Source organism: Culex quinquefasciatus, chromosome 2 (assembly GCF_015732765.1).
Source record: "Culex quinquefasciatus strain JHB chromosome 2, VPISU_Cqui_1.0_pri_paternal, whole genome shotgun sequence".
Classification (NCBI taxonomy): Eukaryota; Metazoa; Arthropoda; class Insecta; order Diptera; family Culicidae; genus Culex; species Culex quinquefasciatus.
The window spans coordinates 180687345-180715297 of NC_051862.1; the positions used below are offsets into that span (position 1 = coordinate 180687345).

Genomic DNA, 27953 nt, shown 5'->3' on the forward strand with positions numbered 1-27953 from the left:
TTCGAGGAGGTGGCTGGGAAAAGTACACTGAATTGAAGCGGGAAGCGGACAAGGTTGGATTGAGGGTGAATGTGGCCAAGACGAAGTATCTGCTTGCAGGAGCCGAGGTCCTTAGGGCTCACATAGGACCGAACGTGACGATCGAGACAATCCGGAGGTGCATCATCACCGATAGTCGTGCCTACTATGAACTCCACTTTTCGCTGAATCGCTGATAAAACCGGTCGTTCTCTACGGGCACGAGACGTGGACGATGCTCCAGGAGGACCTTCAAGGTGGGTGAACCAAGTGGAGAAAGATCTAGAAAGTGTGGGATTTCCACAACAGAATTGGAGAGAAGCAGCCCAGGACCCGTGTCCAGTGGCAGTGCATCTGAAGACAGCTCATGACCCGGGACTATTTCAAGCAGTCAAAGTAAGTATGCTTCCCTACAAAACTGCTATTAAAAGATTATAAAATCTGTATGCTGAGAAGAAACCTCGCTTAAATTTTCAAAAGGTAATATGTATATAGGAAACCCATGGCTCATTGGTTGTTTTGAAAAAGTAATTTAGAAATGTTCTGATCGATTTGATGTCTTCGTAAAATTTTAGGAATTCATCAAAATATCACCCCTTTATTTTTTTATAATGTGGTCAAAAAGTTTTTTTATTCGGTCAAGTTAAAAAAATAATAATATGCTTCCAAAAAATATTTTAAAAATGTGATTAAATTGAACATTAATAAAGTGCAGCGTGAGAAACTATTCGCAAAAATATTTTTTTCGCATTAAAAAATATATTAACAATTTGAACGGTCGAGTAGTGCGGCAACTATTAGTTAAATTAGTGATGAAATAATCTTCATAAAAAAAAATCTTTTGACGCTCATCAAAAGAATAAATCGAATGGGAACTTGGATCTTTTCTCTCGCGCACGAAAGATCGGTTAAATTTAACCGATAAAATCACCGTCTGGATTTTTCGGCGGAACAATTTAGGTAGTGTGAAAAACACAAAAAATCTTCAACTGATTTTTTTTCGAAAGGTTCCGGAACAAATCTTTTGCGTCTTAGAAAATCTGTATGCGCCAAGCGAGAAAGTTTTTTGTTTGTGATTATTCCATCTCTGGGTCTGATGTTCGTTATCAAAAACTTAATCATTCTTGAATTTCGTTAAAAGAATTTGCATATTCTAGTTTATTAAAGTCTCAAAACTCATATTTGAAAACCCCAACTAATTTAGTAGACCCCTTAAAAAATTAGACAATTTTTTTTAATCATAGGGATAACTTTGTTTAAATAGTATAATCAAATTTATAATAACAATTATTAAATTGATTTATTTGTTTGCAATCATCACCCTAAAACAAACTCATAAATAAAACCATATAATTAATTAATATAAAAAAGTAATTCGATTTCAAAATTAAACAATATTAAGAAAACGTAGTTTGGCTTAACAAGCAAGAACACTTAACACATTTCACACAACACAGTTATCTCATCTATACACAACAAATTTTGGATTGCCATTTCAGTTAAATTAATAACTGAATGCGATTCAGTAATCATCACTTTTGCTGAAATTCGGTAATGGACAAAAACATTGCCGAAAAATCAGTAACTGCATATCTGTCAAACTGAAATGTCACCGAGAGAAAATCCTCAAATCGACGGCAACATTTCAAAAGGCATCATGTACATTTTGACACTTTCTGGGTTATTGCATATTCTGAAAGTACTCCTAATAAGCTACCTCTCCACGAAAAATGAGCAAAAGTTAGTACAGTAAAGTCTGTTTAATGATGATTTTATATAAAGTAACATAAACAAAATCTCTGGCATCAGCAGTGCCTGTTTATATAGCCCTGTCAACCTGTCAAATAAAAGACTACATGAACCTAGTGACGAAAAAAAGACTCATGAAAAAGACGCCATGTACATTCTTCGACGAAAAGCGAATCATAACAAAGCTTCATCTCCAATGACAGCAGGGTGATATAGACGTTGGTGATTTCAAAAGAAGTTATGTTTGTTTTTCTTAAATACAATGACGGAAATAATGTTTTATTGAAAAGGGATGATCAAGTATCAATAAAAGCAACGTTTTTCATCGGTTGTTATCATTAGATCATCTTCTTTTGCTTTTATATTAACCCTCTACAACCTTTGATCTATAAAAAGCATTGGAAAGAAGAACTCTTAAAATTTTACAAAATTTTAGGGTTGGAAGTTTGACTTGTTTAAGGTGACTTTTCCAATGTTTTTAAAAATGACATTTTTCTAGGGCTGTGTTTTTAACTAACATTTCCTATAATTTAAGTAAAAAGAAGTATTCAGTAATTTTTGTAGTATTCCAGACTATGCCTCTACGCTTTTTTTTACAACTTAAATGATGATGGTGCCATTCTATATCAGAAAATGTGAAAAACAAGCAAAAAATTGAAAAAGTGACCGTAAAAACGTGGAAAAATTAGATAGGGAAAATGTAATTGTATAAGGTGATAGAATAGGCCAAATACTACCAAAAACAAACATAAACTAAACAAGATTAATGCAAATTAAAATACTAAAAACAAAACAAGAAAAACAAGTTACGTTTTTCGTAGAACAAAAGTAGCTCAAAATGACCTCCTGAACACGGGAAAAATAAAAAATTTCGAAAAAAAAATTTGGACAGTAGAGGGTTAAAATGGAAATTGAAAAATGATGCTCAAACGCATGGTTTGTGCTTTTTGAAATGTTGGCGTCGAAATGTGTTGTTTTTTTTTAAATTTTGTTTTGCGATCTTCAGAAACAAAGCTAAGAATAATGCCTCGATGCTAACCACCTGTTTTTTAAGTTTATAAATTATAGTTTCAAAAGGAGTTTTCAAATGATGACGTTTATTTCAAACTATCGTTCAAAATGTAATGTTTCCGATAATTTTTCTTTTTAATTTTGCCTTCCTCACCTCAATGAGGAAAGGCTAGAAAAACACATGAAACATAAACTTCGTAATTTGACTTCGTAGGCCCACTTTCACCTATACAAATCGACTCAGAATCAAATTATGAGTAAATGTCTGATTTTGACCGTTCGATTGTTTGCTCATTCGATCCATCTTGGAGTCCCATAAGTCACTATCTATAAATTATGAAGTTTAGTAAAGTACTTCAAACAATACAATAGATCAACAAAATAGTCGAAGTTATCTTAAGTCCTACAACAAAAAAGTACTTCAAAAGTAATATTAAAAAAAAACGGTTCAGACTAGAGTCCGGAAGATTTAAAAAGGGTGGTTTTCGCAAGAAACCCCGTCATGGTATACATTTTTAGAAAGAGCTTACCAAGGAGCCAAAAAGGTTGATGATCTGACAAACCTATCAAAAGTGATAAGCACTTAAATGTTATTTATACACTTTTTTGAGGCTGTGTATTCACTATATGAATTTGCGGAAGGCACCAACCACCTCCAATTTAACCTTTAAGTAACGTTTTTTTGGTAATGGCTATTTTATTGTATACAGTTCAGACAAGATTATCCGAAAACTTCGCCTCACATGACCTCACAAATGCTCTAGAGTGATTTTTTATCCAAAATCGCGCCCTACATGAGAGAATATTGAAGTTTTGTTAATTAGGCCATTGCTAATATTTTTTGAAGTTTATGTCCCTCGACTCTGACCAGAGCCTGGGCGGGGTTAAAAAAAATAAAAAGCTTAAATTACAAGCTACGGTTTCAACATTTGAATGAAATAAGTGTTTTTAAAATGCATTGTACACCTTTCTAGTTGTTTTGCAATCGTTGGTTTCCAACATATGTTTTAACTGAAATTATTATTAATCATTTAACTGTCTCTGCTCACATTCCACCATTTTAAATTCGCCTGCATGTATGTAACCTCAAATTTCTTCACCCCAAACGAGATATTCGATTCCACTTTTACCCAGAGTTCTTGGGGGAGGAAAACCCCACGCCCCAAGAAAAGCCGGTTGATCTGGGTTATTTTATTCATGTACCGTGCGCCACCCCATCCACTTGACAACTTTTGCACAACCGGCAACAGAGAATCGTCGATCGATTTACACCCCCATCAATGGGGATTTTTTTGTGTTGCTGTATGGGAGCAGAAAACCCATTCATGATTCACACTCATACACTCTACGTCTAAAGTGAGTTGTGAAGTCTTGCACGTGTATGCGCTCTCCATCGGTGCACGTACGTACGAGGAGTCGCGCTCACTAAGTTAGTACGTACCACTCGTCGTTAGTCGATCCGTACCCTTTGAAGAGATTGCATTCGCGACTCGTTGCTGCTGGGCCACCTTTTACGTGGATTTTTGTTGTTGTTGTACATCCAAGGTAATTATTATCAAGGTCACGTTTTGCAGTCACACTTTTTATCTCAACTCTTGCAGATGTTCGCAATTCGCGTGTTTGGAGATTTCCTGCACGTACTGTCTTTTGCGGTGCTGCTTGCGAAGCTATGGCGCACCAAGTCGTGTGCCGGGATTTCCGGGAAATCCCAAATTTTGTACGCGATCGTATTTACCATGCGTTATCTGGACCTGCCGGTAAACATCAGCGCTGACGCGTTCTACTTGTCCTCGATGAAGGTGGTTTACATCGCGATCAGCTTCATGATCGTGTACATGATCTACGGGCCGTACAAGAAGACCTACGATCGCGACCAGGACGTGCTGTACAACGAGTTTCTTGTCGTCCCGTGCTTCGTCCTGGCCCTGTACTCCTCGTACGACGCAACCCCGATCGAGGTCCTGTGGACCTTTTCGATCTTCCTGGAGGCGATCGCGATCATCCCGCAGCTGGACCTGCTCTGCAAGATCGAGCTCGTCGATGGTTACGTCGTGTGCTACCTGCTGGCGCTCGGGCTCTACCGTGCCATGTACCTGCTCAAGTGGACCTGGCTTTATTACACCACCAGCTTTTACGAACCGAACGCGCTCTTTGCCAGCTTCGTGCAGATCACCCTCTTTGCGCTCGTCTTTGTGCGCGTGTTCACGATGAAGCAGCGCGAACAAAAGTCCATCTACCGTGTGGTGGTTTAGGGCCGGCAGGATGACTAATTACATCTGATATAGAAACACGAAACGAACAAACATCCGGAGGCTTCCGACCGGCTTCCGAAAGTGATACGAATCTCTCGAGGAATGTGAGCACAATTAGTGAGGGTGTGTTGGGAAGAATTGCATTATAGTGAACTTGATCTGACTAAATTAATTATTAGAAGAAAATATATAAAGTGTTGCAAAGCGTGATAATAGTTTGTGATTACGGCGATTGATTTAAAAAAAGAAATTTGTATTATTCATCCCTTACAAAAGAATGAAATAGCGAATACATGTCGCATTGAGCTACTTATGAGAGACTGTTTCTCTGATCCGAGTGTGTGTTTTTGTTTTACTTCCAAGAAGTAAGAAACCGCACGACTTGGCTAGAGCGTAGCAGTATAAACCGAGATAACTACATGGGGGTTTTACGCGTTTTGTTTTGTAAATTTTACTACCAAATATAAACCAGTTTGTAGAAAGTACACATTTCAGCAGACCTACTAATTGAGACGCATTGTAGAGAAAAAATCATTGACGAATTTAGCATAAGCAGTTGCTACTCCGTTATTGACCAGGACCTCCAGGACGAAAGAGTGAATCTAACCTCGTTTTGCAACATTTCAAAGGCCCCTATCACGCAGATCATTACCGGCGCCGGCTACGACCAGAGGTAGAGTCACTGGGAAGTGGATGGGAATGTTAGTCCGATACTTTAGTGATAGAGACCGCACAATCGACTGCATCTCTCCGACAAAGTATCACGTAAGATAGGAAAGGGGTTTGTAAGACGGGTCAGGGTTCATGTGACCATGAGCAATTTGATTATCGGTTGAAAATTTTCAATTTTATGCAGCCAGCTGTGGAAAGATAACAATGTAAAGATGTCGATATTGAAGGGACCGTTGAGAACGGGAAGTACCAAACTATAGAACAATATATCAAAGGGACTGAAATTTTTTGACAGCTGGAACAATATTGATATCGAGATGATCGACAGTCAGAGAATCGACTGTGATAAATTAGATCATGATTTTCCAGAATTTATTCGTCGAGGTGCCTTACTTTCATCGATGATATAAGAAGGACTTCATTTATTAAAACGATTTGTGCAATATCATTAACTCTAAACCATATTCGTCGGCGTGCCTTCCGATCATCGATGATGTTGGGAGGACTTAAACAAACAATACGACCATTCGGCTCAATTCGAAAACTATATAAAAAAACGAAAAAAAAACAAAATCACTAAGAAATATGACAACTAGCGAGGTTCAGCTTCATAAAAAATGATTTGTTTTGTATGTAAATTGTCCACGGGTCTGAGATTTAAAAAAAAAAATTAAGTGGTATATTAATGGTCCCATATTGAATAATCTCTTTCATTTAAGTGTCTCTAACGATCAATTGCTAAACGCTTTTCGTTTTCCGATCTGAGATAAATAATCTGTTTTTTTTTTTTTAGTCAAAAGTTGTCCTCATGTCGCAGGACATACTTTCGAAAACAAACTTAGGCTGATGCAATTTTTTTCAAATTTTGAAATTTTCAAAAACTAACTAACTAAACCAGGGGTGCTAATTGAAATATTAAATTACGTTGTCACAATCTATAAAACTGGATGCTGATGTTTTTTTAATTCCGTATATTTTTGAACATTTTTATCATTTAAATATTAGAGAGCAAAAAATTACAATTTGAGATCGCAGTAAGCCGGGCGTGCGGGCAGACATGTTTTTTTTTCTGCTGTCGTTTTTTTTTTCTCTACGATCAGTTTTTAGAAAAAAGTTTTCAGAAGTATTTGAATCACACGGATTTTTGGATTAAGCCAGTGGTCTCGGCAGTTGCGACGGTGGTTCCTGTGGATTTATAAGAAGCTCGATTTTGGATCCTGGAAGAAGCACTGGCACGATGAACGCCATGAAGGCCACGATGGGTTATGTACCGGAATTGTCCGAACTACAAACCGGTGCAAGAGATTGCTTCAAGGGTGCGCGTTGCAAGCTGCTGCTCGTGGCCAAAGATCCGGACGGTGGACCCGCGACCAGACGCTGAACAAGGAACAAGCCCAAGGTTGGTTTCGTGGCGCACATGATTTCGACGACCATCGTCATCGTGGAAGAGTTTTTCGCCCATGCCCATGATGTGACGGAGAATATAAAAATACGGAAACGGTTGCCAGCTGCCTGGAGCTGTTGAATCTTGACTTGGTGAGATCTATCCATTTTATCTATCATTATTTGATAGATGATTTTGCAGGCCAAGGGTGAAATGATACCTTTTCGGTTGACACCCGGTGAGGAACATCCTGGAAGGAGCGGAACTACACCCGTAGTGCTGTTAGCTGACCTAGACCTTGGTCAAAACAGCTGCTCTGGTTCCTTGCAAGTTACCCATTTTCTTACCTCCACGTTGGCTTGGTTTCGTCATCATGATGACAACACGTGACCTTGCTGGTGGCCTGTGGAAACGAACTCGTAAACCTTTGACCAGCGAGGGTCAGAGTAGAGACGGCCAAAAGAAAGGGATGCGCAATGTGGGAAGGAAGATTGTAGACGGTATTGTTTTGATTCACAGCATGTTGAGTTAACTGTTGTGGATGTACCTGATACATCGCAATACGGGGTTTCTCTTCTTTCCACTTTCAGCTACTATCTATCTTCTATTTCTTTATTATGTATAACTGATTTTCTAATTCTGCTTCTGTTTACTATCCACCATTTTATTTTGATTGCATGATCTTTCGTTTCTCTTATTTTCTTATACTAATGCATCTTTTTGTTTTGTTTTTGTTTGTGTCCATTTTCATGTCGTGTCTGGGCCTGCGGTTGGAGAACGATTGCACCACGACAACCACTTTGGAGTGATATTATCACACTGGAGACAACAGCAACAACATCAGAAACCCTGATGTCACTCAGGTTCACGAAAGTAACTGTATCGATATTTTATAGTGTTTATATTTTACTAACATCCCTTTCTTTGCAGAGCATGGACTACATCATAAAGCGGCAATGTGGGAACGGGAAGTAATTTGTGATTGTAGAAGGTATTGTTTTGATCCACAGCATGTTGAACGAACTGTTGTGGATGTACCTAGAACATCGCAACTCGGAGTATCTCTTCTTCTTATCTCCAACTACTTTAGTCCTGTTTCACTTATCTGTCAAGTCTCCTCTACTTTATTTGCCAGTTTTAACTGCTATGTGTTTTCCTAACATCCCCAATCGGCTCCTGAAGTTGTCATTAATGCTATCTAAGCTTATATGATATTATTTATCCTTTATCAGATAGCTTTTTTCATAAATTATTGCCTATATTTTTAATCTACTTCATACAGCTTTTACTCTTCTTTCCTTCAACATACACTTATTCTTTCAGTATCGAACTTTATGTAGTTTGCTTTCCTTTATTGTCTATTGTTTTAATCTACGCCCCTTTCTTCAAACAAGTAAGGGTTGAGTCCTTACTCAATATATTGAATGATCAAAGTCACACACAACGTTATTGTACTTTTGGTAAACTTTTTAATAACATGCTTAGGTTCAAAACATTGTAACAAAACACCGCGACAGAAGAAATAGCAACAGATAAACACGACTCAACACTAGGAAAGATTTCAGGAGAAAACAATACACAGTAAAATAACAATTAGTTTTTGAATTCAAATTAAAACAGTTTTTGCTTTAATGAAAATTGATAGGCACACTATAAATGGTTAGGCGCTTATACTTACATCAAACCCTACGTAATGTACCACCCCCGGCCGAGTTAAAATGCGTAACCGGAAAAGAAGGTGTGCATGCCTGGCACGAACACTCAAAGCGTGTTCTAGCGTGCTGCTCGTACTGACTCAGAGCAAGGGTGAGATGTAGGTGTAAGGGCAGTGCGTGTTCGTCGGGAACCTGGTGCATAAGATCGGTCAAGGCCCGTTCTTACACTGAAAATTGCGAATTGCGAATTATTTGATAGATGATTTTATTCCCTTATTTTATATAATATTCTATTGATCATATCCATATTATCCCATTCCCACCTTCCTTTTCTCCTATCCACATTTCCTCCCCTAAACCCCCCCCCCCCCCCCCCCCATGCCCCTAAATATTATTATCTGCCAAATTTGCACTTACACACCACACCACAACTGTTTCGGAGCGTTTGGTACGGTATGTCCACGCATCCTTCCTCCCCTGATGATTCTATGGAATGTGATCCGTTCACAGAATCTGTCTCTGCGGTTAATGCAACGCAGTAGGCCTGGCCGCTTTAATTTTTGCTATACATTTTCGGGGTAACTCGGATGTACTGTAATCATTAATATTGACAAGAAAGGACTTGAGGCGTAATCTTACCACAAGTTCTTCCAGGATGCTTTCTTCGGACTGGCTGCGCTTGTGTTCGATTAGATTAGATTAGAGAGCAAAAAATTACAATTTTCCAACAGTTTTGTTCAGAATAGCTTTTGATCAGTTGGTTTAAATTCATTAAAATCAAGCTCAAATCAACCATAAGCATGCCTCAACAATTAGTGAAATCAGGTTAGACAGATGCAAATATTTTTGTCACAGATTGATATACTATTGATAATTTTGTCAGCTGATGTTTTTTTAATTCCGTATATTTTTGAACATTTTTATCATTTAAATATTAGAGAGCAAAAAATTACAATTTTCCAACAGTTTTGTTCAGAATAGCTTTTGATCAGTTGGTTAAAATTCATTAAAATCAAGCTCAAATCAACCATAAGCATGCCTCAACAATTAGTGAAATCAGGTTAGACAGATGCAAATATTTTTGTCACAGATTGATATACTATTGATAATTTGTGGCTGAATACGATCGTAATTTCTCAAATATATTGAAAATGAAAAGAATGTATTTGAATAATTTAAATAAATTTGGGTATGTCTGATTCAGATGTTAGTCAAATAGATTCATAATTCAAATGTCCTGAGTTCGAATCCCAAGGTGTAAGGTTTCTTAATGCAAAATAAGGTTGAGGCCCAGCCCATAAGAAAATGGTGCGTAATATGTAATACAGCGATTCTCAACGGGGGTACCGGGCCTACTTGATTTACATGGCAGGGGGTACCGGCCTAGAAGAAGGTTGAAAATCGCTGATGTAATACTTTTGATTTTGCTATTTTTAATTCTTTCCTACTTTAGTTTTACGTTTTATAACTCATTTCCAAAAATGTTTGATTTTCGAGAGAGAGAATTATATTAGCATGCTACAATGTTGCAAATGGAGATTTTTACTCATTGAGATACTCTTCGAGCAATTAAAAAAAATATTTATAAGATTAATTTTTCGAGAGATTTTTTTTTGGCCCAAAACGTATCTCAACTTTAGACAGCTGACAGGTCTTTTGTAATACTATTTCAAAGTTAAAAAAACAAGATTTTTTTTGTTTTTTTTTTATTTTTTGGATATTTTAGATTGTTGAAGCTGTAGTAATGACCATAACAGTAAGTAAACAGTGTTTTAATTTGCCAAGTTGTGAGTAATATGAAGCCATTCGGCTTCACTCACACCACATTTCACCTCTCTGCTAAATACAAAAGTGGCAAACACTTCCATCACTTAGTTGAAAAACAACAAAAAAAGCACACATTTCTAGCCGATATGCGGGACTGACTCAAACCGACCACGTATACGTGTATCCATTATTTAGTTATCATTCGACCATAAAGAGTACGTCGTTCCAAAACTGATTACGCTGCATCTACAGCAAGGTATTGAAAATTTGAAACTTGATCGAATTGCGCACTACACAAAAATGTCCTGACTGTTGCAACTTTTCCACACTGGCCAGATGCATTCCTCGCCCCTCATGGCGCTTCTCGGGGACCTGCTCCACTTGCTGCCCGTCGTCATTCTGCTGGCCAAACTGTGGCGAACGCGCTCATGTTCGGGAATCTCCGGCAAATCTCAAATCCTGTACGCGTTCGTGTTCAGCGCCCAAGTTCTGGACGTTTACGGGACGAGCTCGCTCGGAAGCAACCCACCGTGGATGAGGGTGTCCCTCGTACTGGCCAGTTACCTGATCATCTTTCTCATCTATGGACCGTACCGGAAGACGTACGATCGTGACCAGGACGTCCTGTTCAACGAATTTCTGGTCCTTCCCTGTTTCGTACTGGCACTGTTTGCCACGGAGGGTAGCTCATCGCCGGAACACGTGCTGTTGGCTTTCGCGGCTCTGCTTGAGATCGTCGCGATCGTGCCCCAGTTGGAGCTGCTCTGCGGAGTTCAGTCGGTGGATAATTATGTTGTGAGCTATCTGGTATCACTTGGGCTGTATCGTACCGTTTTTATTCTAACGTGGGCATTGCAGGCGAGAGAATTTGTGGCGCTTCCGATTGTCGTGAGTTTTGTGCAAATTTTACTGTTTGTGGTAGCTTTTCTGAGAGTTTTTTCTTTGAAACAGAGCAAGGAAAAGGTTCCATACGATGTTGTGGAATGATATTTAAAATCTAATGAAATAAACAAGAAGTCAGTTTCCTGAAGGACATAAATCAATTTTCATAGTCAGCATAACGCTCTGAAAGGCATCACTCCCGATCGGCCATTTGGCGACCATGTTGGTTTTAGAAAACCATTCAAATCTTGATCAAGAATGTTTCAATCAAAAAATTGGTTTCTTTGTGTTGTTTCTAGAAGCATTTTACATTTAGTGATTATATTTTCATTTCAATTTACTATTTCTGGACCCTGAATTCAGAACCATCATTGACAGTCATTGTTTCAAATGCTCAGCCTATTTTTTTATTTACCCGAATCGGGTCCTAAAATGAAACTTAGATTGCTGATATTATTGTTTACAGCGATAAAGCTTATTTTTCTGAGTACAATGACCCTTTGTACGACCACAAAGAAATGGATTTTTAAATCAATTTTGAAAAAATAACCTCGCGGTCCTTCTTGACAGAAAAGCTCCTACTTGACAGCTCGTTCCAAGGGGACCATAGTTGATCCATCGAAAAAATGTTGTCTTGTCATTTTTTTTTTGCATTAAAATGAAAAAAAGTGATCAGAAATGGTTTTTAATCGTGTTTTTTACCGTTGTACAGAAAAATTTGCATAGGGCTTTAGTACCCAATTGTTCAGATTCTATACGATTTAGCAAATCGACTTTTCTTTGTATTTTTAAAACTGCTGTCCCAATTCGCCCCAGTTGACGGTACACGGAAAAAGTCATTTTTTTATTAACTTATTTATTATCACTAAAGTAAAATTCCCAAAGTGACTCATAACAAATACATTACAAGATGCTTGAACGGCTCTAACTCTAACTCAAGGCGGTTTCAAAAATAATCAAAAAGCAAAAATTGAAATGTTGGTTTATTGGAACTTTAAAAAAATTCCTGAACTTTGATTTCATTGCCAAATAAAATCACAATTACGTCCACCTGATTCCCTGTTTGAAAAATGTCGCACGTCGTACGAGTTGTCGCACGGTTGTGATTTTACCGTTTCGATATCGATTGGTCGAAAGGACGACAAACGGACGACAAACACTCGACATGTTCGACATGGTTTTTTCAATCGATTTACCTTCAATTCGACGTCGATTATCGTCGACGCAAACAGTTTGACAGTTCTCTTCAGTTGATCTTGTTCGGACTTGATTGCAACCGAGTCGAACCAGTTGTTGTTTCTTTTAGGCTTTTGGAGGATTTTGGACAGTTAATAGGTAAGTTGTTTACTAGGTTCAATTACTTTTTCTGCCGGAAAGTTCCGGCCGGAGTGGGCGAGCGACCGAATCAAAGTGTCTTGTATTCCAGATTTCGGTCTTCGTGGCGGAGGAGGAGGAGGACGGGAAATATGGTTTACTCGGCGGGCCATTCCGGAAGACGGGACAGGAAGGAACCAGTTTGCGATAGTGGAAGCGGTTGATTTGGTGTTATACCGTCCGCGGGAGGTTGCGACGCATACCTAATGGAACTGGTGAGTCATGTTTTAGAAACTATGGAGGTGTCCTGGAAGTGCGATTGGACAATCGAAATTAAAAAAAGGATGAATGGAACATAACAAATTCCTAGGGGGGTGCCACTTAGGTTCTGGCGGGTTTCTCTGCTCTGAATCCTTTCAATCGGCTTCAGACGCTCCGAATCCTCCGAATCCGATCCGAAACCTTGTCTGGAACTATGATTATTTTAAGCTAAATTTGTTAATTCCACTCAACCGTGTACATGCTGTTGAACTGTCATTAGAAGGAAAACAAAACAAACGGCATGTTATGTTTTTATTAAATTTTAAAAAATACCCGAAATCGGATCATCAGTTCGCGTGTCCGTGTCCCTTGGCATTGGTACTGGAGTCGGTTCCGGTGGAGGCCCTTGGAAGACGCGGAAGAAGTAGTGAGTGGAAATGCAAAGATCCCCAGCAGATTGATGCTAACAAATACGTAGATTTCTGTTGTTTGGATGCACCGGAAATGCAGCGGCGCAGGGGACGCTCCGAATGGACGTGGTGGAATCTTCGAGTACGGAGGCGTTCGATATTGCCGGGATGTTGGAGTATACTTTTCAGGTGATGGTTCACAATATAAAGTGGTTTAAGAAACCTAATTAAAATCCTTCCCACAGGAAAAAGCTTGCGGAGCCTCGTCCAGAACCGCACTTTTTCCAACGGTGCTGCGCTGCCTGGTCGGCCTCTACCACAGAGGCGTACAAACGACTGCGTCCACATGTGCCTGATTTTCCTGGAGAACGCTTAATTGCTCGAAACCCTGACCTTGCGTAAACTCGGTCCTGGTGGCTTACCAGATCGAATTCCACCTTGAAGTCGCAAGGTACAAAGGCTGCGGCGGTAGCAGCTGCGCTGGAAGTTGAGAAATAAGGAGAGGCGGACGATTCGTGGCCACTGGCCCTGCAGGACAAACCCAACCAATCATCACCACCACCACTACAACACCGGCTGATGCGTGCCGCTGATATGCCCATCCGTGGTCCGCTGCTCGCCGAGTCGTAAAACCCGCACATCCGTCATGGAGTGGCCATGGCCCTCGAAAGGTCGTCATCGCTGTCCTGTATTTTGCAGCACATGCCTGTATCGAGACGAGAAAACGGACAACGCTCAAGACGCCGATTCCAAGATGCTTGTCGACGAAGATTCCAGCGCCAATCCAAACAAGTCAAGGCAAGGAGGAAGCCAAAGGAAGAGAAAAATTATAAGTCCAAGGACGCCACTCCAGCGCCGCCAACAAACTCCATCAATCGCTGCCACCGAAGACCCCGAACTCAGCTTCGACATTCAGGACACCGATCGTGCACAACCCGGCTCGCATGATGCGCGTCCAAGTGAAGTTGATTAGCAAGGACGTCACCATTAGCGAGAACGTGATAATGCAGCATAACGCGGCCGCCGGCGTGCAAGTGCTGGTAGAGCGCGGTACGGCGCACGAGCCGAAGAATGATGACCTGGAACTGAATGCGTACGAGCCGTCCGAGTACATTGAGGATTACATGAAGACAGATACATTTATTGCTATAGTGAATGATTTTTAATGATAATTATTACAATATCATTTAATTTATTGTAACTTTAATTTTTCGGTATTTGATGCGATTGATAAAATAAAGCTTTGCTGATTTAAGCGCCAACGATGGCGTACAAATCGGCCATCTTCGCGTGCAGTCCCAGCTTGCGCGGCTTGAGCCATCCTTGTGACTTCCAGCTGAGCAACATATCGGGAATCGAATGAACGGTTCATCACGTCGGATTCCAGAAAGCGTTGGTTCAGCTTGCAGTCGTGACCTTTGTGACAATCCTTGGTGCACTCGGTGCAGTAGCACAGCGACTCGTTTAGGCCACACGTGCAGCACCGGTCTAGGTGAACGAGCAGGTGTCATAGATTCAAAGGATTCTGAGTGGAGATTAATCGGGGACACTCCCGACCGGGAAAATCATCGAATCACGAATGGTCGCGTCGCCATTGGCTATTTTGAGGATCGCGTTGAATACGCTGATGGCCGCCTGCTAGGCACGGCACGTTACTGCAAACATGAACGATTTTTGTCTCTCGGCTTTTTTCGTGCTCAGAAGTTGGTTCAGATAGGGCTGTACAACGGGACTTTCACACGACTTGCACGATTTGCAGAGCGATTTTGCACAAATTTGCACGACGATTCGGTTGGTGCTGTATGTCTCGTTGACGGATTTAGGCGTTTAGGCCACTCGTAATGTCTTCGTCGCCGCTAGCCGGGTCGTACTCCGGTGGCCAGTAGACAACGGGGTAGGATCCTCCGGGTGCTTCGTAATTTCCAGTTCCAAACTTGACCGCTGCGCATTTACCGTCCACCTAGAGTTCGCGCCGGTTGGTACCGACCGATCGTCCTCGAAAAAGATGACGACCCTGCAAAGATAAAAGATTAGTTCCGATACGAGCTCAGGTCACTTCTAGATGAATCTGACTTCAGCAGCCGCTGCTCCTCGTCTTTCTTGCTGTCCAAGTCGTCTTTGGGGGCCATCCGTTTGCGATATTTGTATGAGTTGTTAGCACTTCCGGTGTCACTGCAAGTGCACGGGGCCGGCGCAGGAGGTGGTGGCGTATCGAGCCGGTCGGCCGTTTCTTTGCTGCATCCGGAGCTATGCTTGGTTGGCCTTTCAGTGCGCGCAATGGTCTAGAGCGTACACGTGTGCAGCGAAACGGTCTTGTCCTGGCCAAACTCCGGATGTCACCGAAATGTGCGTGACCTTCTCGTACAGTAAATTCTGCGGAACCGTCTTCGGTTGGCAGATGTTGGTCAATTCACGCCACTGATGCAAATCCCCCTAGCTTGTCTCTCCAACAAATTCAGAATTCAGGATCTACGGTAAAGAAAAGGAATGAGAGATCTGTCTTGGCCAACCACAAACACCACCGGTCCTCCCCTAGCCAAAAGACACCACTTCACAACATTTGTGATTTTCCCCACCGGCTACGGCGTGCCAAACTTACCACCCTCCTTCTCCCGGGTTTTCTCGCGACCACTCTGGAACCACAGGGGTGGTCCAAAGAACTGTCGATCGCGTCACCGTTTGAATCCTTTCCGCTCGGCACTGTTCAATTCAGATCCACTACCACCACTGGCACCGTCTTCTCCTCCTCCTCCTTCGAAGCAACCGGCCGGACCGACTGACGGCAGAACCGGACGCCGTATACTTTGCCGGTTGGTTGCTCCGTGGCCACAGATTATTACGTAACTTCAACCGTAAAAAGTTTACGATTGGAAAAACACGTTTTTTCAAAACATAAACAAACCAAACGAAATGTCATAACCAACACTCTGAATGAAACTACACAGATTCGGCTAAATAGAGAGAGCGAGTCCCAAAGTTCTGGAGCGGATCCAAATCCGCTTCGAAAACCTGAAGTGGCACCCCCCTAGACAAATTCTCAACTTTTCAATCCAATAATTCCAAATTGAAAAATTAAAAAAAAATCTAAAATACTAAAACTTGAAAAAAACTTAAACGCTGAAACTTAAAAATGCAAGAATTCAAAAGTTCTAAATTTATTTAATTTCTTGATATTGTGCAAATTGTTAGTGTGTGTGTGTGTGTGTGTGTGGTCCAATCCAATACCCGCTAACCGGTAGCGATATTATGGGAAAGTATAGTTTGTATCAGACTTTGTATATGCCGAATCCTGATACAACTTATCTCAGTCCCGGGTATTAGGTGGTGATAGCCCTCGCGCTGCTTCCAACGACCCGTTTCAGAATGACAGAGCTCCTTGCGGTCCAATTCCGAGGTCGCTGGGCATTGTTCGGCCCCGCCTAAACATAGAAGCAAGCATCTGAAGGAAACTCGATCTATATTTAGACTTCCAATCCCGTCAGGCAAATCAGGGATCAGCGCGTATTTAATATGAGAAGAAGATAACATGTTTCAACACTACGGATCATTTCAATGCTAGTGTGTACACCTTCTGATAGCCGACTGCTTAGCGTCCCAGACCACCAATCCAAAGGCGTGAGTTCGAATCCCACCTGATTCATTTTCGTTTTTGTTCATATTCAAAGTTCAAATTCCTGATTCCAAATTTCAAAGGTACCGACCGGGATTTGATCCCTGAACCTTCTGCTTGTGAGGCAGAAGCCGTAACCATTAAGCCACGGAGCCGGTTGATATTGTGCAAATTGTTAGTATTCTTAAATTCTAGAATTTATTAATTCTTCAAATTTTCAGTCTTCAAATATTTAAAAAAAAAATTGAAATTAAAAAATAAGAAAAAAAATAAATACCAAATTTCTCCAATATATAAATACTAAAAATCTAACATCGTAAAGTTCTTAAATTCATCAAAACGTTGGACGCATGAGTTGGAATTTTGAATTCTAATATTCTAAATATTATGAGTTCTAAAATTCCAAAATTGTAAATTCTATAAATTCTTAAATTAAACTAATTTATATTTCTAAATTCTAAAATTTCAAAAATTCTATTTTTTTTTCAATTCTACGCATTTGGAAAATTCATAATTTTCTTAAAATTTTAAAAAGGAAAAAATCTGATTTTAACTATTTTTTTTAATTTAAATAAAATACATATTTTAGAAACTTTAAAAATTAAAAAAAAATATTTCAGCTTCAAAAAGTTTACAATTTCAAGTTTTTTTAATGTTTTGAAAAATGTTTTTTTTATATTAAAAAGTTTTAAAAATTCTGGAAAAATTTAACAAATTCTTAAATTTTCAAATCGTAAAAAAAATCTGAAATCTATTGACTTATGAAAATTTTCAAGGATTTTACACGGTCAAAATTTTAAAAAATGTCTGTTCAAAAATAGGAGTTATAAAAATATCACGAATTTAAATAAATGATTTTGGTATTGAAGCACCCTAAAATTAAAAAAATATATAATTCAGAAAATTTTAATTTTTAAAAATTTAGAAATTCGGAAAATTAAATTTTTAGAATTTGAAAATTTTAGAATTTTAGAAATTTAGAATTTTAGAATTTGATGATGAGATGATGATGATTAGATTGGGTCATACAAAAATGCCGAAATTTGTAAACGTTTGATCATTTAAGTTTTTTAGAATTCTGAAATTTGATACAATTTTAAATAATAATATTTTTTTCGGATTTTTTAATTATTTGCAGTAATTTGAGTTTTATACGTTTTTAAATAATTTTTTTTTAGATGTCTTCATTCATAATTCTTTTTAAATGTTTAAATTTTGATTATTCTAGATTACTTTAAAAAAAAAACCAATGCGCCTTGGGTTTCCTATGTACATAGGACCTTTTGTAAAAGTAAGCGAGAATAAATAAATTCAGTTTTTCTATTATAGTTACAAAATATTTGAATATTACACATTTGAAATTTTGTTGTCTTGAAATTTTATTATTATTATTATTGAAATCTGAATTTAATTTATAAATTTATGCCAATTGTTGATTGATGTTATATTTTTTCAGGCATCAAACATATTCTGATCTGATCCTGCCGGAAACCATGCGTCCCCGTGTGGTCCCGCGTGGCTTCCGAAGAACCCACGGAAGCAGCCACGTTTTTTCATACTCGTACTCCACAAATCCACGTTGTCTCGTACTCCGGTAAACATCAATCCGTCGGAGGTCCAAGATCGTCGCCAAGGTGTCGCATCCGGGTTTTGATCAGCTAGTCGAGGAGCAAAAGTCCAACACTACCAAGATGCTGCCACGGCCGCCTCAGAAGAACACCAACATCCAAGCCGGAAGCTGTGGTCAAGGCAAATCCCGTAGGAAGTCAAGTTGGAGAAGAATCGGCGATCCGCAAGTGCCTTAAGTGTACAAGTTAATATCTTTGTGAAATTTTGACAGCTTGAATAAAAAAAAAAACAATAAAAACAAAACAACAGTTTTTTCAACTGCAACATAACCTAAAAATCCGAAATGACAGCACACGACAATAGCACGACATTCTAAATAACAAAACCGTGCGACGTCGGTCGAATGTCGTACGACAATGTCGTACAATTTCGATCATCGATCGCAGGACAAATACGACATTTTGGTGCAAAAACGTATGACATTCGCGCGAAAGTCGCACGACATTGTCGTGCGACGTCGTTCGATTGCACGGACGACAAACGACGGACGTCTGATGGACTTTTCAGTCAGGGTTCCCACAATCTTGTTTCCAAACTAAAATTTTGTTTTCTGCAGATATATTATTGCGGGCGTCAATAATTAGAGTTCACGCGCGGCGATACGACCGCAAGATATTGTCCGTTTCTTTCAAAGGTACACGCCGCGCGGCATTTCAGAATGTGCCGCAGACACTGTTGCCAGCGATTTTCTGCACTTTTGGTGCAATAAAAAACATATCCAGCAACAATGCCATGACATTCGAAGAAGAAGATCAACATAAACAAAACGAGCAGTATGGGATTTGACAGCGCGTATTTGCCGAAAGTGCGGCGCGTCGTTTCGAGGCTGATATGCCGCGTGTCTTTCTCGGGAATACGCGCAATAATAGAGCTATCTAAGCCCGATCTCACACACTAGCGCACCATTTGTTTTGCTGGCTGGTACAAAATTTAACCTCACTTTTTTTCGTGTACGTACACGCAATACATGCGCACGTAGATAACTCTATGGTCGCATGACAGCCGCATGACAACCGCAGAACAATTTTTTGGCTGTTGTCAAAGGTTGCCTTGAGTTTTCAGCTGACTTTTTGGAAAATATTCAAAACAAACCAAGTTGACAGCCAAATCTACGCAGAATTTCAGTTCAACTTGCTGATTTTTACACTGCGGTAGTTAGGCGGCAATAATCTCCTGTCACTCACAGCAATGGAGAAACGTGATTTTATCTCGCAATAAGCAATATTATTGTTTGATGCGGATGTCTTGTGACTATTTTTTAATAACATTTTTTATCCGATCTCGATTGATTCGGATAAAATGTAAATGTTTATTTAAATAGATACATAATAAAAATAAACCCAATTTTTTTGTTCTAAGTAATCCATTCTGCGCTCATCTATCTTCTTCTCTTCTCTATATATATAAAAAATTTCGACGGTTTTGTTCGAACGCGAATCAGTTCAATACGGAGCGTCGGATCGCGGTGCTATTTGTTGCGTTGGGTTCGTATTAGCCCAAGGGAGGTTTATACGCTAACTAATTGACACTTTGGCCACTCTGGAACCGATTCCGGAGCATCGGCAAATTGTATGGAGAAAGTAACGTAAAATCAAATTTTGATCACAGGAGGCTGAATAAGCAAAAAAGCAAGAAACGTCAAGAAACCTAAAAATGGCAGGACGAAGTTTGCCAGGAAGAGCTTGTTTAAAATAAATACTCAAATTTTAGTCCAAGACTTATCTGCAACAGCTTGGAACCGTAAAGTCTACAAACATTTCCCACAGACATTCCACAGTTCGCTCTGGCATCCCTGGCCACGGCCGACACGCGGCGCTGTCAAAATTTTCTGACGTTTCGCGAGATACGCTGGCTGGGCGGAGCGAACGAGACAGCAACAACAGCGCCACGGTCAACGGTCCCGGTTTGGTGTGGCGCGGTCGACATCGGGCCCAAAGCTGCGTACTATTTGCTCGACGCGGGGTCGATTCTTCCGAGCGAAGAATAAGAACCTGGAGTGCCATCTTGGATGGAAGAAGACTGTTTACACGTCAGTCGGTTTTCGGTTTTGCACGGTTCGATCTACGGGGAAAAAAGAGGATTTTTTCTCGAGGAAGCTTCGGTTTTTTTGGGTGGCTGCGGAAAATTGCCGTGTCCGGATTTTGCGGAGTTGTGAGTGCGCGAGAGGTCGATTTGATTAGGAGGCAGGATGAATATCTTCCGACTGGCCGGTGATTTGTCACATCTTTTGGCGATTATTCTGCTGCTGATAAAAATATGGAAGACGAGGTCGTGCGCCGGAATCTCCGGCAAGTCGCAGATTCTGTTTGCGGTCGTGTACATTTCCCGCTATCTGGACCTGGTGACGACGTTCGTGAGCGTGTACAACACGGTTATGAAGCTGGTCTTTATCGTGTCGTCGGTGGCCACTTTGTACATGATGTACGTCAAGTTTAAGGCCACGTACGACCACAACCACGACTCGTTCCGCATCGAGTTCCTGCTGGTTCCGTGCTTCGTGCTGGCGCTGCTGATCCACGCCGCGTTCACCCCGCTGGAGATTTTGTGGACGTTCTCGATCTATCTGGAGGCGGTGGCCATCTTGCCGCAGCTGTTCCTGGTCAGCAAAACGGGCGAGGCGGAAAGTATCACCAGCCACTACCTGTTTGCCCTCGGATCGTACCGTGCGCTGTACCTGCTCAACTGGATCTACCGATACTACGCCGAGGGACACTACGACCTGATTGCGATCTTCGCCGGGGCCATCCAGACGATCCTGTACTGCGACTTCTTCTACCTCTACATCACCAAGGTGCTCAAGGGGAAGAAGCTGCAGCTTCCGGCGTAAGGCGCTCCTGCCAGCTGACCGGGACGGACGGAGGTAGGAAGAAGACTTTTCTCTTACACACAAATTTGTTTAAGTAATATTCTCCAAAAAAAAAAAACAATAAAAATAATAATGATACAAATCAACACACACATTCACGAGAACGAAGGCATTAAAATTAGAAGAGAGTTGGGGGCAAAACAATAATGGCAAGACCAGTTGTAAAACACGAATATAATACACAACAGCTACATAAGTTTAATAAAACGGATTCCGACAGCAAACAACCCTGTCATTTGTAGTCTAACCGAAGGAACTCTGGAAATCCTTCCGATGACTGTGGGTTTAGAGAGTATTACATGGTCAAGAAACACTTTTTGATAGCAAACCCCACAATCAATAAGCAGCAGCGCAAGAAGTCCCAACTGTCGAGCAAAAGCTTTCCGGGTTAGTCCTCGCGCAACGTAACATCCCTGGGTCGCAATCTTAGTTGATTATTGTATGCTAAATAAAACTGAAAGCGTAGTTTTACCGTTCGTAGCGAATGTTTGTGGTCTGAACTGGCCACGCGACAGGCGGGGTTCCCTTAAATTAAAATCAAAGTACTATTAATAAGAACAGACTATCCTTTCCGATTTTTTTATTTGTAAACTGTGCAAATTGGATTTCCGTTTAATGTTTCTAGTAGAGAGAAAGAGGGATCGTACTCTGAGGAATATATAATACATTTAAGGTGACAAGATTCATCAGCGCGAAGAGACAAGTTTGCTATTCTTTACTTTTATCTACTATTTTTTTAGAATTCTGCGACAAACCGCACGAGAAAAAGTATCGTTTCCCGGTGGATTCGGGAACCAATCTAATTCTTCTATTTCATAAACATTAATATTTTACTGCTACTGTAATTGATAAAGAAAAACAATCCCAAGTAAGGATTCATGAGGTAAAATTAATAAAGTATGGAAAATCAACCAAAAAAATAAAAAAAGAATAATTGTTTTTTCACTTTCATCCGAACAAGTCCGTTCGCGGAAATCGGGCCGCACAGATCTGTTCGACATGTGGCGGATCAATTAGAGGAAGCATATTTCTCTCTCCAGAATAAAATCGAGCCAAACATTTCATTAGGGCACAAAAGCAAAAACCGCGATTCGAGAAAATCGCTTGCAAAAAATGGACAACTTGTTTCAATTCCTATTTAAAAAATAAGCTTGACTGATGGTATTTTTACTGATGATTCGATAAAACACATCATTATCCTCAACTCTGCTTTACTGCTTCTTAATTCTGGAGCAACATTTGAAAAGGGCGCATAAGCATTTTGACAGCTAGAGCTATTTTGCAAATTCCGAAACAACAGGTAACTATTTAACAAAACTCGCTACGTTAGATGGTAGCTGGGAAGGCCAGCTATTGTTTAACACATCGAGTTTTGTGAAAAAGTTACCTGTTGGCTCGGAATTTGCAGAATAATTCTAGATGTCAAAATGCTTATCCGCCCTTTTCTCGTGTTGCTCCAGAATTTATGTTGATTTTCACAATAAAACTCATAATTTTAAAAAATCTCGTTATTAGGCCCTTTTAGGTTTCCAACTGCTGTTCATAATGGGCCCTTTCTAAATGCAATTTCGAAAAGAACTAAAAGGGCACTAAAGCGCTGTCACCGGATTGTTGTTTTGAATGATGTTTATGGGACCTTTTGTTCAGTTAGAAATAATGAGGAATTCAGCGAACATTATGTTAATTGGTGATGTTTTGTGATCGAATGGTGAGAATAAGGCATGTGAAACATAAAAATTCTTCAAAAGTGCACTGAACAGCATCCGCGGGACCGTATTAAATATTGTGTTTCGACGAAGTTTTTTTTCTGTAGAAATCCTTGGTGAAACGTAAACCAAACATTGTTTTTAAGTGAATTAGTGTTAAGAATGTATGAAAAGTTCACTTTATGTCATAGAAAGTTCCTCAACTACGAAAAAGTAACGAAAAATAAAAGGGCATAATTGAACTTTTTTTCTGGTTCGGAGTGAACATTGTTATGGGCCCTTTTGTGTTTTTGATTTTTTCAATAGGAAATTGTTTGTTATCAATCTGATTCTTGGAGGGCATGAAGGGAGTGTACTAATGAATGGAATAGTGGAATAATCCCAAATGTTTACGTTTTGGTTTTGTGCCCTAATGAAATGTTTGGCTCGAAATGCTCGCGTTCGGGTGCTGTCTCTATTTTTAGTTGGGAGTTGTTGTTTTTGTTGCTTTCACACTGCATCTTTTGCAGCGTCATCAGTGGGTGATGATGGCACGCCCGCCCGCCCGCTCGTCATCGATGAATGTGGACTTTACTGGATGAACGAACCCGTTTGTTTGGATAAGTGTGTTGCTCGATTGCATACGTATGGGAGAGGATTTGATACGTCGCTGATTTTAAACCCTTAGAATATTGCATTTCTAATTCCGCTAATTATTGAAAAACTAATAATACTACTTCTTAAGTAAAAAGTCTAACAATTTCAAAAGGTCTGAAATAATAAATTTAGCTCGGTGGTCATTTTTGCATACCTTTTGAAATGTTAGGGGTTAAAAAAGTAAAAAAATTGATATTACAGGCCAAGGTTTCAACATTTGAATGAAAAATGTGTTTTAAAATGCATTATACACCTGTCCAGTTGTTTTGAAATCATAATTTTCCAAACTTTCTAAGTATTGACGAAAATTTTATTTTTGTAAGAAAAAAAAGTTTTTGCTGTGAAAAAAAAGTTTTTATAAAAGACGTTTTACTTCCCCATCCGATGGAAGGTTGGAGCAGATAGGAATCGAACCCATGATCATCCGCTTACAAAGCGGACAGCTTAACCATTCGACCAAGCCTGCTAAAATGTGATGGAAATAAGCTAAATGTGACAATAAAACTTTTTGCCCCCTGATTTTTCGAACCAATTTATAAAGGGGGGGAGAGGGAGGTCGACATTAACTTTGACAAATATTTGCATCGAAAGGATACAAATCCTCAAAAATCTTTATTTCTAATGTTGCGCTGGTTTAGAAGTATTTTTTTTTTGTTTTTTTTTTTTGTAGAATTCGCAATTCGCAATTTTCAGTGTAAGAACGGGCCTTGACCGATCTTATGCACCAGGTTCCCGACGAACACGCACTGCCCTTACACCTACATCTCACCCTTGCTCTGAGTCAGTACGAGCAGCACGCTAGAACACGCTTTGAGTGTTCGTGCCAGGCATGCACACCTTCTTTTCCGGTTACGCATTTTAACTCGGCCGGGGGTGGTACATTACGTAGGGTTTGATGTAAGTATAAGCGCCTAACCATTTATAGTGTGCCTATCAATTTTCATTGAAGCAAAAACTGTTTTATTTTTAGTTTGAATTTAAAAACTAATTGTTATTTTACTGTGTATTGTTTTCTCCTGAAATCTTTCCTAGTGTTGAGTCGTGTTTATATGTTGCTTTTTCTTTTGTCCCGGTGTTTTGTTACAATTTTTGGTCCTAAGCATGTTATAAAAGTTTACCAAAAATACAATAGTAATATTTGTGTTAATCCATTAACCATTCCATAAATTGAGTAAAGGCTCAAACCTCACTTGTTTGAAAAAAAGGGTGAAGATTGAAAACAATAGACAGTTAACTAGACAGTTAAAGAGAATATATTTTATAAAAAATCAAGAATCAATAGAAAGAGAATGTTGATTTTATTTTAAAGAGTAAAAATGAGAAGCTGTATGTAGTAGATATAAAATTAGACAATAGTTAATAAATAGAGATAAAAAACAAGCGTAGATTATAGTAATGATAACTTATAGGACAGATAAAGAATTATTCAAATAAATAAATTCGCAATAAAATCAAAAGAGAAAAGACTAATGATAAATGGACTTGATATTACTAGTACATTGAGGAAAAGTATTTTTTTTAAGGAAAAACACAAAGTTTGTTAAAGAAGTATCAATTGGTAAAAAAGAGTGGAAAAGCTGTGAGAGACAAGAGAATCAAAAGTAAGAAAAATCAAAATCAAATGATGGATATTAAATAGAAGAATCAATGAAGAAGTGAGAATCAGTAGAGCAAAATAAAAATAGGAGATAGGTGGTAGCTGAGAATGAAGAGAAGAGAAACCCCTTTGTGCGATGTTTCAGGTACATCCACAGCAGTTGACTCAACATACTGCGAATCAAAACAATACCGTCTACAATCACAAATTACTTCCCTTTCCCACATTGTCGCGCCCCTTTCTTTTAGCCGTCTCGACTCTGACCCGCGGTGGTCAAGGTTTACGATCCGTTTCCACAGGCCACCAGCTAGGTCATCATGAAAACCAAGCCAACGTGGAGGTAAGAAAATAGGACACTCGCAAGGAACCAGAGCTATACTGTTCTGATCAAGATAATTCGGATGATCTAACAGAACTACGGATGTAGTTAGTTACGCTCCTTCCAGGATGTTCCTTACGTGGACCTCAACCGAAGAGCACGCAACAAGGTCAGTGCCATTGCATGCTCATAGGTATCAATCCTTGGCCTGCATTTTTTTTTTTTTTTTTTTTGTAGAAGTATACAAATTTAATGTTATTTTCAAAGGGTTGTTGAAGAAAAACTGAAACTAACAAAAATATAAAAAACAATCTCTTGCAAAAAAAAGAAATCAAGATCCAAACAATTCCAAAACTCAAGGATGTTCTTCAAAATTTTTGTGCATGCTTTCAAGGTATAATCATGTTTGGAATAACCTGAAAACTCACATGAATTATCGTAAAAAATAACTACTAATTAAAAAAAAATTAGGCGCAGCATTTTTTTAAACTTAAGCAAAAATATTACATCTTTTAAATCTAAGAAAAAAAAAATGCTAAAACTAAAACTGCTAGGAATAAAATCCAATCGTTGCTAGTTCTGAATGAAAAAATGGAAAAACTGTTTTACCTTTAGAAAACAAGAAAAAAAATATTGAAATTTCAAAAAAAAATCTGAAAAAGTTTTATTTATAATACAGTCCAGACTCGATTATCCGAAGGCCTCGGAAAATTTTTATTTCGGATAGTCGAAACTTCGGATAATCGAATCAAGTAAAAAATGTTTTTTAGTTGTATAATTTTTGATTGTCCAGCTTAATTATGACCCCTAAACTACGTTAAAACGATTTATAATTTTTAAATCCAAGATGGCGGCCAGTATGGCGGTGACGAAATATTAAAAAATGCATGTTATTAGTTAATAGGGGATCAACTATTCAAATTTGACTAAAATGGGGTCGCAGAACTCGAATTTGATGTTTAAAACAAGAAAAATAAACGAAAAAAACATTTTTGTTCGTGATTCGATTATCCGAACCGAAGTCCCATACAAACCTTCCGATAGTCGAAACTTCGGATGATCGAGGCTTCGAATAATCGAGTCTGGACTGTATTGCAAATATATTTAAAGAATTAGTCTCTTCAAACATTTTGAATAAAATAAGTTGTAAAACATGGAATTTTATCATACTGAGTTTTTCATTGAAAAAAGTTAAAACAATTAAATACTGGTTAAAATAGGAACTTGGCATTTTTTTTAAATCGAATTCCTGAATATTTTTTTAAATTCATAAAAAAATAATAAGTTTGAACATGTTTTGAGCGTATATAATATAAAAATAAATAAAAATTTAAATATCTTTTTCCGTCATGAAACTACTTACTTTTCCTGTCATTTTCTAACGACGAAGCCGCCTACTTTTCTTTACCAAAAATACAGAATCGAATCGAATCTTTTCAAAACAAATGCAGAAAAGTTCTACTTTTCAGCACTGAAATGGATGCTGAAAAGTTGAACTTTTCAGCACTTGTTTGGAAATATTATAGTTTTCCAATTTTTTTTATTTAAATCATTCATTGCCCAAATACATTTACACATGACTCAATTCAATTCAATTCGGTTTTATTGGTGAATAATCAAGATACAATGAGTTATTTTGAAGTGCATAACAGAGTTTTGGAGTTCCTTACAGCTGTGTGTTGCATCATAATCAATTTAGGAACAATTATTTCTTTAACTAAGGCACTAGCAAGAGTAAGAAAAAACTATAAAAAAACTTACAGAAATTGCAAAGGAAGGGGATAGAGGAAGAGAAAGCTTATATCTAGATCACAGGTAATTTATCCTTTGTAGATGTGTTTGATCATCAGTTCCCCAAGGGCCAGGAATTGTTCTGCCTTGTTCCGGCAGCTCCGAAACCGCGTCATCATCTCCCCGCGAGAGCAAAGAACTCCGGCAGGGTGAAGAGATCTTCCCGGTGACTTCTTGCTGGGCCGTACTGCCGCTACCGGCAGCGACCACGCTGGCGAACGAACGCCCCCAACCAGGAGGGAACGCTGAGTTTTCCGCTGGAACCGTACGCTGTCCAGCTGCAGGAACGGATGCGCTCGTACTTCGCTGAGGAGGGTGGGACGCTTTCTTCTTCCTCTTTTCCTGCTCCTCGAGGTAGGCCTTGCGCGCGATGCATCCGCGGTAATTGCCGGTATGGTTGCCGTCACAGTTCGCGCACTTTACA

General features: G+C 39.2%; 3 protein-coding genes across 3 annotated transcripts; all 3 read left to right on the top strand.

Moving 5' to 3' along the window:
- Positions 1 to 4170: 4170 nt before the first annotated feature.
- Positions 4171 to 5240, top strand: LOC6048992 (ER lumen protein-retaining receptor 1-B). The gene is made up of 2 exons (XM_038257686.1): positions 4171 to 4323; positions 4380 to 5240. The coding sequence occupies exon 2, from the start codon at positions 4380 to 4382 to the stop codon at positions 5028 to 5030; it is 651 nt and encodes a 216-aa protein (XP_038113614.1). The 5' UTR covers positions 4171 to 4323; the 3' UTR covers positions 5031 to 5240.
- Positions 5241 to 10629: 5389 nt separating this feature from the next.
- Positions 10630 to 11538, top strand: LOC119767073 (ER lumen protein-retaining receptor 1-like). Its single transcript, XM_038254543.1, has 2 exons — positions 10630 to 10764; positions 10845 to 11538. The coding sequence occupies exon 2, from the start codon at positions 10845 to 10847 to the stop codon at positions 11493 to 11495; it is 651 nt and encodes a 216-aa protein (XP_038110471.1). The 5' UTR covers positions 10630 to 10764; the 3' UTR covers positions 11496 to 11538.
- Positions 11539 to 20591: 9053 nt separating this feature from the next.
- On the top strand, positions 20592 to 22408 carry LOC6048990 (ER lumen protein-retaining receptor). The gene has a single exon (XM_001865789.2). It carries the CDS (start codon positions 20803 to 20805, stop codon positions 21439 to 21441), a length of 639 nt encoding a protein of 212 aa, XP_001865824.1. The 5' UTR covers positions 20592 to 20802; the 3' UTR covers positions 21442 to 22408.
- Positions 22409 to 27953: the final 5545 nt, after the last annotated feature.